This window comes from Chrysemys picta, chromosome 2 (genome assembly GCF_011386835.1).
Source record: "Chrysemys picta bellii isolate R12L10 chromosome 2, ASM1138683v2, whole genome shotgun sequence".
NCBI lineage: Eukaryota > Metazoa > Chordata > Testudines > Emydidae > Chrysemys > Chrysemys picta.
This window is the reverse complement of record NC_088792.1, coordinates 4888006-4900159: the sequence shown is the minus strand read 5'-3', so window position 1 is coordinate 4900159 and position 12154 is coordinate 4888006. Positions and strand designations below refer to the sequence as shown.

The window sequence follows — 12154 nt, the reverse complement described above, 5'->3', positions numbered from 1 at the left end:
AGAGAAGCTGAGCGTACTTCTGACCTCTTAGCCCACTAAGTAAAAAGTTAGCCTTCAACATTGATTTCACTGTAATATTACCTCAAGCCACCTGGCATTCAAACACTAAAAAATTTTTAAAAACATATTATAACAATGAACTTTCATTTAAACAGCACTTTTCAACAAAATGGAATTTCAATGCACTCTACAAACTTACTAAGCAATTGTACAGACATACTGAGTTATTTCACACTCCACTGAAATGCAGGTATCTCTGTGAGGTGACTCACAATAGCAATGGATTACTTTCACACAGACTAGATTACAAAAATACCTTTTCACAGGCCTGAATACACAGGGCACTAGAAGCTCAGAACTCCTGCTGAAGCCAGCACCTTGCAGGAGCAGATGATCCTCTATTTTAATTCTGAACGATGCGGTAATCATATAAAAAGAATTACAGATTAGACATTTGATTTTTGAGAGCAGCAAGCCACTACTCAAGTCTCTCCTTCCACTGGTGAAACACCTCCTAAAGCAACTTTGTTACATAACTAGTCTGACTTTGAGACTGTTGCTGTTGAGAACAAGACACCGATTATTCCCCAGGCATCTTTGTCACAATGGTCCATGCAAGATTAATTTAACCACTGCCAAAGAAGAAATGCAACTCCTCTCCCCTTCCCACACCCAGAGGCTGCCTACTCCCTCACAATGAAGCCCACGGTCCCAGAAGCAGAACTCTTGTTGCTCCTTGTCAAGAGACACTGATTATGCAAGACGAACACTGGCAAGAGTTATGTAAAAGGGAGCAGTTGCCCCAACTTCAGGGCTGGCATCAAAGAATCACTGAACACTCAACACAGTACACAGTCCCACTCTGTTGCTTTTTCTTCTTTGATTTGGACTCTTCAGATGAGCAAGAATCATTGCAGATTCTGAGCTAGAGGGGCTTCTACGGCTCATAAGCCACAGAGCTGCATTACTGAAGAATCCCCCACAGCTGCCCCCTCAGAGACCCTGCACCAGATCTAACAACTTATTTTCTTTGCTTTCAATGAGGAGATGAAAGGGTGGAATGAGAAGAGAGCAAGGTGGCAGATGGAAGACAAGTTGGGTAGGTAGTGGTTTAAAGACAAAGAAGGAGCTTGAATGTGAGACAGGTGGGAGGAAGACAGTGATGGCATTTGGAAAGGGGTTGGACACAGTGAAAGCAGCAGGCAAGGAATAGGATTTTCACAGCCATGTGTTGGTCAGGACAGAAGAGTGAAAAGGCAGGAAGGCCAGAGATTTCACTGTAAAAAGGTTTCTGAATATTCAACCTAAGTTTTCCTTTGGTCACCCTATTCACAATTTCTTTGAGCTGCATCCCCTTATGCTGTAATTAATCTGCATGTCTATAATATGCAGACATTTAATGCAACACACTAAATAGATTAAAAACTGGCTAACTGATAGATCTCAACATGCAATTGTAAATGGGGAATCATCACTGAGCGGATGTGTTTTCCAGTGGGGTCCCACAAGGATCAGCTGTTGGCGCTGTGCCATTTACTGTTTTTATCAATGACCTGAAGCAGACAAAGTCATCACTGATAACATTTGCAAATAACACAAAAATTGGGGGAGTGGTACATAATGAAGAGGACAGGTCACTGGTTCAGAGTGATCTGGATCACTTGATAAACTGGGTGTAAGCAACCAATACATGTTTTTAATATGGCTAAATGTAAATGTGTATATCAAGGGTCGGCAACTTTTCAGAAGTGGTGTGCCGAGTCTTCATTTAATCACTCGAATTTAAGGTTTCACATGCCAGTAATACATGTTACTGTTTTTAGAAGGTCTCTTTCTATAAGTCTATAATATATAACTAAACTGTTGTTGTATGTAAAATAAATACGGTTTTTAAAATGTTTAAGAAGCTTCATTAAAATTAAATTAAAATGCAGAGCCCCCCGGACCAGTGTCCAGGACCCGGGCAGCGTGAGCGCCACTGAAAATCAGCTTGCGTGCCACCTTCGGCACGCATGCCATAGGTTGCCTACCCCTGGTGTATATCTACAAACAAAGAATGCCAGCCATCCTTACAGGATGGAGGACACTATCCTGCAAAGCAGTGACTCTGGAAAAAGATTTGGGGGTCGTGGTGGATAATCAGCTGAACATGAGCTCCTAACAGGACGCTGATGCCAAAAGAATTCATGCAATCCTGGGATGCTTAAACGGGGAGCAGCGTAGGAGCAGAGAGCTTATTTTACCTCTGTATTTGGCGCTGGTGCCACCGCTGCAGGAGTACTGAGTCCAGTTCCGGTGTCCACAATTCAAGAGGGGTTCTCTTGTCACTGTAGCCAATCCATCTCCCTGACAGGCAGTAGCTGGCTCGACAGAATTCTTCCGTTGACCTAGCATTGTCAACACTGAGCGTCAGGTCGGCATAGCCATCTCTCTCAGGAGTGTGGATTTTTCCCACTCTGAGACATACCTATGCCAATAGTTTTCAGTGTACCCCACCCCTTAAACAAGCTATACATCTTTAGGTCATAACAAAGACTGTCACTCTTCTCTAGCCTTTTGATCAAGTCATTTATTTTTCTCTGCAGTTTCATGAAAAGTTTGACACTGGGCATGTCCAGTTCAACAAAAGGAACATTCAAAAATTATTCCAATAATTGTTTACAGTAAAGATTTAAGTTGACCAGATGCATTGACTATGAATATCAGGACACACTTTCACGTTTCTAAAGCCAACCTGATTGTATTTTGCCCTTCTATAATTTTAGTGCATTAGATTATTGAAGCCACATATTTGGAAAGGTAAAAAATAAGCATCCTGCTAGACTGAAATGTTGTAGTTCAAGATATGGAGCCGAGTTAATCTCAGCCATTCCAATTAACCACTGAAAGCTAAATATTCTTGTGAAGGGAGTCAGAGACTAACAGAACGGGACTTTCAGCATGGTTTAGATCTAACAAGACAAATAAACCCTAACAGATGTTCCCTTTTTAAAAGAATACACCAACTGACCCACCTGCTACATCACACAATAGTAACCCTAATCTAATTGTATTTGTGTGTTGCTATGGAAGTCATTGGCTTCTCAAAAGGACTTATAATAAAGAGGCAAGATAAGTGCAAAGAGGAAGCTCCTCTGCATTTTAAAACCTTCTAGAAATAAATGGAAGTTGCATCCAGAGATTTTGGGAAAAGGCATCAAGTGGTGCAGCTTCTCCTCCCAAAGTTCAACTCCCAGTAAAGGCCCAACTATTTCTACTCACTATGCACAGACACACACAACCACATCACCTCAGGGCTTTTTTTCCACATGCTGCGCTGCAGCTGTGTCACTTCAGTGAAGACACTACTATGACAGGAGAGCTTCTCCCATTGGCATAGTTAATCCACCTCCCCAAGAGGCTGTGGGTACGCTGACACAGCACTGTCCACACAGGGGGTTAGGTCTGTATAACTACATCGGTCAGGGGGTGTGGATTTTTCACACCCCTGGTGATGTAGTTATACCACGATAGGTCTGTAGTGCAGACCTGGCCACAGTCTTCAAACAGCTTCTCTGCCTCCCTATTCCTTCCAGAAGCCACCCTCCTCCTCTTTTGCAGAGCTTGAAACAGTTTCTCTAACCCAGTGGTTTTCAACCTTTTTTCATTTGGAGACCCCTAAAAATTTTCAAATGGAGGTGCAGACCCTTTTGGAAATCATAGTTTGTGGACCCCCAGTGGTCCACAGACCACCTGTTGAAAATCACTAATCTAGCACTTACAAGCTGAAAGGCTAGAACTACTAGCCAGAGTGAAATAGCCCAGTGCCACCACACCACCTCACCCAAAAGCAATGGAGTATAAAGTTTTGCTCGCTTAATGTGATAATCAAATACTTCTCACTTGTCAATCAAGTCTACTTAACTGAGTAACTTACTTCATGTCTGACTTTATTAGACCTTCTTTCCCTTCCTAACTGCATGTTACTCTCTCTCTTTTCTTTCCTTTCATTGATCAGATTGCATCTATTTCTTGGCTTTCAGTGTCTGTAATTAACTTCATCTCTCTCCCCCTCCATCCTCCTATTTCCACTCCCAGACCACCATGTGGTCTCTTCCTACCTTCTCTGCGTTTTCTCTCTCTCACCTGTCCTCGCTTAGAGTCTATTTATCCCCCATGCCTTCCCCACCCACGCCTCCTGCGAAAGGAGGAATGGCTCAGAGTCACCACTCCCTGCTCACTAGAGGAATGAACAGCGGGATGCTCAGTTTCCCATGCTCCCTTCCCATCCCCTCTTCCTGCAGGCAGGCAGAGCAGAGGCTCCTCAACATACCTAACTTCCATTTGACGCAGGTGAAGGAGGTTTCCCCCCAAGTTTTACTTTTTAGAAACTGCTATAAACTAACCCAGGTGACTGAACCTCTTCCCTCGCCCCATACCTAGTACTTGCCTCTTCTCTCTTCAAAATCCGGCTCCTGTGGGCCAGTGAGCCTTTTCCTCGGCCATTCTTAAGGTCCAGAGAAGCCTTCTGATCTCTCTCCACCACAGGGCAGGTTAGCAGGATGCTTCTCTGTCCTCTCTTCCCTGGGCTGCTTCATGCCCCCTCCCCTCTTTGCTTATGATTTAACTCCTTCACGGGACAGGCCCTTTAGCTACGGTCTGTACAACTCTCCAGGCGGCTGCTCCTCTCCTGAGGTGGGAGACTTTGGGACCAGAAACAGGGGCAACCTGAAGCAAGAATCCGACTCAAAAAAAAACCTCCCCGGCACCAGCCTCCTGCATCCGAGCCGAAGGCTCCTGGGCGCAGGGACAGAGGGAGGGGGCGAGATCCGTCTCCTCCCACTGGTTCCAGGGCAGCCCAAACAAACACACCCTCCTCGGGGGTGGGGGTGGGGGTGGGCATGGCTGGCCCGGCCCGTGGGAAGCGGGGGTCTCCCTACGATCCCCGTGTGTTTTACCCGGCGCCCCGCGGGAGGCGGTGACCCACGGTAGCGCCACCCGCCCTGGCCGGGGACTGGGGACTGGGGACTCGGGGGCGCGGCCCGACCTGCCCCTCCCCCGCTAGCGGTGCCCCCGTTTCAACGGACCCCCTACGGCTAGGGGGCTCCCCCCGCTCCTCCGGGCCCCACGTGCCAGAGCCCGGGGGGTGGGCGGGCGCCGGCCTCGCGCCGCGGCCTGAAAAAGTGGGGGGGGGGGTGAAGCGCGCGCGCGTCTCTCACCTTACGGGGGGGGGCGGGTCTCGCGCCGCTCGGCTCCCAGCCCGGGCTAGCGCCTCACCTCTGACCTTTCCCCTCTCCCCCTGACGCCGAGCCGCGCCCACGCGCGCAGGGAGGGTGGCTGGGCCCCTCCTCCTGTCCCGGCCACGCCCCCTCCGGACATAACCCCGCCCCTCCCTCCCTCCAGGCGCGGCGCTTCGCTGAGGCTGCTCGCGTCCCTGCGTGGGATGCCTGGAGCTGCGCCGCCCGCTGCGCGCGGAGGCGGAAAGGGGAGGGCGGGGGCTCGGCGCCCCAGGCAGTGCCCGGCGGGCAGGCTGGCGGCTGTGGGCCAAGACAGGCCCTGGCTGGGCACTGCCTAGCGGGGGATGTGTGGAGGCAATAGGGCCAGGCTAGAACCCCAGCTGGGGTCTGGATGCTGCTGTAGCCAGGTTAGGAACAGGCAAGGGACAACCTCTGACTGCAAACAGAGACAGGATGCCCCATGGCACAGGGGTCACACAGGGGCCAGGGGCCACACCAGGCTCAGAGGATACCATGCAGTATGGCGGACAGGACACCACACGGCACCGGGGATAGGACGGCACATGGCAGCAGGGGCAGGTGGCCGATGGCACTGGGGTCAGCGACAGGTTGGGATGCAGGGTGGCACCAGGAACAGGGATGGGCTGAGGTGGCAGTGCAATCAGGGATGGGAAACCATGGGGCACTGAGAGCTGGAAACCATGCAGTGACAGGACCAGGAAGGTAAGCCATGCAGCACCAGGGCTGAGTTACTCGCATTCCCATAATATGAAGGCTACCACATGGCGCTGTGCGAATCTGATGTCACAAATCAGGTGAGGATGTGGTGCAGTACCCTATCATGACAGGTACGGAGACCAGGTCAGGACAGCTCATCATGCCATGCTGCACCAGCTGGTTGAGTTGGGCCATAGTCCAAGGATCCATGCCAGGCCACCTTAGGTCAACACATAGCAATACCCCATATGCTGTCAGGGACTAGGTCAATGCTAACCTCAAGATGTTCTAAGTCTCACAGGATGGCCTCCGGGCTTTCAGTCCGTGCAAGTAGTGTTGCAGCCACAGGTGCTATGGGTGTGGGCACTAAGGGGAGGCTAAATACAAGCTAGGAGGAACAGAAGCATTCCCACTAGCAGCAATAATAAATAATGTCACGTATATTATCTAGGGGAATATTATTTTCCTAATTTTAAATATATATATATATATATATACACACACACACACACATTTCAGTGTTTCTCCCACTGCTGTCAGAGAAATCAGAAAGGGGACCGGGTCAGCACCAAGAGAAATATGAGGGTTTTCAATTTGCCATTATTGTCAGCTATGGGCAGGTAAGGTAGAGTCTGGGCAAGGGGGGAACACAGTGATGCTACAGTGTCCATGTTAGATTCTGCAGAATTTAAACTATCATAAAAAAAAGAGAAAATGTTTCCAGAGCCTCATGGTTGTAAAGACAGCCTTCCCACTATGACTTGCTATGGAGCTGTCTGCCCAAGGATAGCTCCAGGAAATGCCCCATCCAGCTCCAGGGGATGTCAGTAGCTACTGCTACTCCATGGAGGGAAGCTAGTTTCATGCAGGGAAGGCAGCAAGATGGAATGAAGGGACTTTCTCAGACCCCTGATCTTGTGTGTGTGTAAATGTATGCATGAGTAGGGCCTTAGCTGGAACTCATCTAATGGAGGCAGGGTCTGACTAGTCCTCTCACACTGCGGAGGTCATTCTGAGAGATGAGGTTACAGTTGTGAGAGACAAGCAGTAGGTCAGACTCGCACATGGTGCCTGCAAGTAACCAGCTCATAGTTCAGGTCTGCTGTAGCACAATGCAACTATGTCAGGGTCATCATGACCTCCCAGGACTCTGTGCAGGAGGTCAGTGCAAAGTGCAGCTGCCCAATGATCTGTCAGGAAATAGGAAACATTGCCAGTTTCTTGCAATCTAACTAACTGTCTTTGGACCTGTTTTTAAAAGTACATATTTTCTGTACAAATTTGGTGCCACTGGAGTGAGCGGGTTGGAGTTCAGCCAACAGCAGATAACTTAGGTCATGCAAGACCCATAAGAACATCTCAAAGAGGCAGCAGCAGAAGCCCTGTATGAGCCACCCATGGAAAACAAAGGGCCCTTCCTGCCCAAGACAATGAACAGAGACAATGAAAGGATGGTGTTAGTCACAGGGAAGAAAAGGAAGGCCAAGGAATGGTGGAGGAGAGAGAAGCAGAGGAAAGAAGATTGAAGCAAAGAAGGGCAAATCGGAGGAAAAAGATGGAATCGAAAAGGTACCATGTACCTCTCCAATGCTCTACTTTTGAGGCACATTTTTTCCCATCTCCTCAGCTGAGGCTAAAAAATTCCACATTATACACAGCACTAACCTCTGTAGCCTGCAGTTTTCTGTCGCTTAAATTATTTTATGCCTTCGCTCAGGGAGTTCCCCTAATCTGGGGATGTAGCATCTACATGTTTGCCACTGCTAGCAAGTTCTTTCAATAATGTCTTGTTTTAAATACTTGTCATTTTTGTAGACATACTTCAAATGTCATTATTCAATTGAAATTCCAGGGGGAATGCAATTACCCTTACCCAAGTTAACCTGTGGTCAAGACTGGGGTTAATTAAAACTCCTATTGTTGCAAAAAGATATGTGGGATCTTTCACCACCACATGTGATCAGGACTTGAAAGACAACACTTCCAGCAGCACACACAGGACCCCAGTGCTGCGACTAGGCAGGCTATATGTCCAGTTTTTAAATGATTTCCCCCTCTCCAGTACTGAGGCAAAACTGGATGTGCTTTTGTCCGGTACCGTGGACAGGGGACACCACTGTGAAGAGCATGACACCCCATCCCCACCAGGGTGACCCTGCACACACCATGCATGTGAGGTCACACGGATGGAGTTGGGGGTCACACAAGAGGGGGCAGGCCCATGCTGCTCCCAGAAGTACTGAAGTGTCCAATACTCTGGGGATGTGTGAGTGGCCACCCTAGCTGCAACACTGGTTTAGGGCTGATTCGGAAGAGTGCCACCTCCTGACTCAACACGATCTGCATTTCCCTAGAGGTTTCCCATCCAAATACTGACCTAGCCCAGCCTTTCAAAATCAAGGCTTGAGGAGGCCTGGCTGCAAGTACTATGGCTTCCAGTTAATGGGAACATTTCCAGTGAAAAACAAATTCTGAGACATGGCTCCTTTAAGGACCTGGGAACTCATTGTTCTGGGGGTTCATGGTCCGACCCATTGAGATCTAGAACATTCCCTGACCATTTGGAATTGATTGGATACAGTGTTCAAAAAGTTATCATGTTATATCCTAGAAATACCATCAAGCTGAGTGCAGGGCCTCGCAAACTCAGCCAATTAAGGAGGCTGGAGATAAAGGTCAAACTGAACAGCAAAATATCATCATTTAGTATTCAAAGGAGAACATTCCCATTATCTTGATGGGCCCACCAAGACAAGAATTCCTACGCCCCTGCTCAGGTACAAGTCATACTTTGGGTTTTTTACATGCCTGCTGGATGGCTTTTAAACTCATATCCTAGCCCTATAATTTACTTATGTTGGGTGTGATATAATTTTGACCATGGACTGCACTGATGCATGGCCCATATTGAGATGGTACAGTATACTGTGGCATGCTATACCAGCACATCTCTGGTGACCACATCCATTCGTGTAGGTTTCAAGATTTTATTTAAAAATAAAATTCCAATTCTAGCCCATCTGGCTGCAAAGAAAATCTTCCAACTGTGACCCATTGCAGTGCTCTACCTAAGACAGCAAAGAGAGACTGAGGGCTTGTCCACACAGCCCCACAATGCAGACTGCAGGGGCGTGCACTGCAGTACACACTAAAGCGTTGCACTGTAACTGCCCATGTAGATCCTGCTAGTGTGAACTAAAAGGTACCTAATTTGCACCTTCATTAAGGTGAACTAAGTTGAGAGATTTAACCAGAAGTGTGACCTTCGCCCCTCCCTCCTTTCATCTCAGTGCAATAGTAACTTTGAAGCTCAATGAAGAAGATTCAAACTACCACAAAGTTAACTCTTTCACTTCTGGTCATTTAGCAGAAACATCCAGGTCACCTGAAGAAATCTGGCCAGAGCCTGATGAGAGTGCCAACTTTTCTCCCTCTCACCCTGAAGCTTCTTATTTAAGCTCCTTCCCATCGCCGCAAAGATGGAAGTCTCCAGAAAAAGCTCAGCTGAGTAACAATACTTGTCACTTAATGCATGTAATTTTTTTTTAAATTAAACTCTGATTCTGATCTCCCAATAGGGTTTTCTCAGACACACAGATTTGAAGCTGCTAGTATATCACAATTGTCAGTAACGGACTGTATTCCATGTGCCAACTGGGACTGAACATGCATTGTGCTAGGCTCTGTGCATAATACACAGCAAGAGAGATGCCCTCTAGAGGTTGCACTCTAAATAGACAAGACAAACAAAGGGTGGGATCTGTATTTCTTGAATAAAGAAGGGGAAAAAAAATCATAAAGCCCTTTCAGGCCTTCTACAGACACAGAGTCAGAAAAGAAGCACCGGGCTATTTTTCCCCTGTGCAGATCACCTGTAGCTGCTGTCTCATTTGGTATGTTTCAATGATTAAACCAAATCTTAACCCAGTTTAAAATAAGTTCTAGAATTTTGAAACTTTCATTGCCAGGCTTTTCCAGTGCCAGCACTGACTCCTACCTTCTGTCTTGTCTAATTGGAATAAATTAAGAAAGGGACAGATAATAAGACAGAAAATATATTGCTGCTATATAAATCCGTGATGTGATCATATCTTGAATACTGCGTGCAGATGTGGTCGCCCCATTTCAAAAAAGATAAAGGAATCTGAAAAGGTTAAAAAAGGGCAATAAAAATGATTCGGGGTATGGAACGGCTTCTGTATGAGGAGAGATTAATAAGACTGGGACTTTTCAGCTTGGAAAAGAGACGACTAAGGGGGGATATGATAGAGGTCTACAAAATCATAACTGGTATGGAGAAATAAATAGGGAAGTGTTATTTACTCCTCTTCATAACACAAGAACTAAGGGTCACTAAATGAAATTAATAGGCAGCAGGCTTAAAACAAACAAAAGGAACTGTTTCTTCACACAACGCACAATTAATCTGTGGAACTCTTTGCCAGAGGATGTTGTGAAGGCTAAGACTATAACAGGGTTCAAGAAAGAACTAGATAAATTCATGGAGGATAGGTCCGTTAATGGCTATTAGCCAGGATGGTGTCCCTAGCCTCTGTTTGCCAGAAGCTGGGAATGGACAACAGGGAATGGATCACCTGATGATTACCTGTTCTGTTTATTCCTTCTGGGACACCTGGCATTGGTCACTGTCGGTAGGCAGGATACTGGGCTAGATGGACCCAGTATGGCCGTTCTTATGTTCTTAAGCATTTCAGGGCAGGTACTGTCTCACTATTTGTACAGTGCCTAGCACAACGGAACTGCAATCTTGATGGACTAGGCCTACTTTCTTTCAAATAAATGAACAATAATAAGCTATATCAGACTATCAAGATGGCAGCTGCCTGTTTGTTAATTATATTTAAAATTCATTACATTTTGCTCTTCTTTGCAATTCGAACCTTTTGTATATTACAGTGGAATGCTGCTGGACAGTAAAGGGAGGGGAACTGATTTAGGCCCCGATCTGTTCATGCAGATCCCTCCACCTGCACAGAGTTCACTGCAGGTTTGGATTTTAAATGCCACTTAGTGCCAATGCAAATTCTGCTCACATCACATTTACTGGATTGGTCGTGGAAAGTGCTAAAAAAATACCCAGGCTGTATTGCTGGCATCTCCTGTTTTTCCCCAGGTACCAAGCACTACTCTCCCCTTGGCCTCAGGTCCTGTGCTGAATTGTGCCTTGGAATTCACAACACAGCTGCTGACATCCCTCTGGCAAAAAATGTGACATTCTTGTCCTGAATTTTATACTGGTAGATTCGGAGGAGATTCTTCTCTGCTTTCAGCTCGGATGACCCCTTCTGAATGATCTTTAACTGCAAAGGAAAGGGAAAGAGTGAGAAGCTGCTTCCTTGTGGCTGCAATCCCAGCATCCTCCCTCCAAGGGAAAGGCCTGAGCAGGTGATGTGGTGTTTGTGTTAAAATACCTTTAACATCCGCAACTGACCTGGCTGGAGGATTCGACACTGCCATTTTGGAAAGCCCTGTGCAGCCATCTTAACAAGCACTAAACCTCTTTCTCGGTGGCAGCCTTGGCAGAGAGGCCAGGCAGCAAACGGGCCCTCAAGACTGAAGTGCTCTCTCCCCCCCTAGAGGGGATCCAGCCAGGTCATGGGTGAGACCGACTGAATGGGCGTTTGGAGAAGCTTCTCCGTATTTATAGCACACCCATCACCTTGGTGTCAGGGCACAAGCTTGCACTAGCGCAGTCTGTGCTGTAGCTCTTCTATGTAAAGAACTTCAGTCTTCAGGGCTGTCTGTCCAGCCCCTTTCCTCAGCACTAGATTCACAAAAACATGGACTTCACTTCATACTTCTGCCATTTGCAAAGTCCACAGGCCAGATCCTAACCCTGCTAGCTGCTTCGCACCACTCCGTAGTGCTTTGTACCACTACACTGATTCCCCCAACATAGGGAGAATCCCCATGTGGCAGAGAGCCGGTGCAGTGTCTCGGTCATCCTCACTGGAAGCCCCCAGGAGGTGCGGCTGAGGAAAGGGAATGTAATTACAATGCCACAGTACTCTAGCATCCTTGGCTGCTGGGGGCAGCAGGATATAAGTTAGCCCTAAGACTGCTCTGAATTATGCTGGGGCCAGACTGGTGCCTGCATCAGGAGCTACGCAGGGGGCTTAAAATCCCATTTGCACCCCACCCCCTGAACTGCACGTAATACACCCTGGCTGCACCTGAGGCTCTAGCCATACATTATTGTC

General features: G+C 47.4%; 2 protein-coding genes across 13 annotated transcripts in view; both read right to left on the bottom strand.

Annotated features, from left to right (window-relative positions):
- Nucleotides 1–5347, bottom strand: part of SCAP (SREBF chaperone) — a 105467-nt gene extending 100120 nt beyond the window's left edge. Inside the window, exons 1-3 of one of the 11 annotated variants that reach the window (XM_065582511.1) lie at nucleotides 5199–5327; nucleotides 4430–4682; nucleotides 2244–2387 (exon numbers count right to left, since the gene is read on the bottom strand). Coding sequence is in view for 1 of the 11 variants with exons in the window: in XM_065582508.1 (XP_065438580.1) it covers nucleotides 2244–2387; nucleotides 3917–3921 (149 nt within the window). In the remaining 10 variants the exon portion in view is untranslated. Of the gene's footprint in view, nucleotides 1–316; nucleotides 1771–2243; nucleotides 2388–3916; nucleotides 4067–4418; nucleotides 5039–5198 lie in introns of those variants that run through there. The other 10 variants (XM_065582510.1, XM_065582512.1, XM_065582519.1 and 7 more) reach the window with 10 other exon arrangements.
- A 3553-nt stretch (nucleotides 5348–8900) lies between these two features.
- Nucleotides 8901–12154, bottom strand: part of ELP6 (elongator acetyltransferase complex subunit 6) — a 39907-nt gene continuing 36653 nt past the window's right edge. For both annotated transcript variants that reach the window (XM_065582521.1, XM_065582522.1), the window contains one exon: nucleotides 8901–11254. In XM_065582521.1, coding sequence (XP_065438593.1) covers nucleotides 11126–11254 — 129 coding nt within the window. In that variant the 3' untranslated portion in view covers nucleotides 8901–11125. The remainder of the gene's footprint in view (nucleotides 11255–12154) is intronic.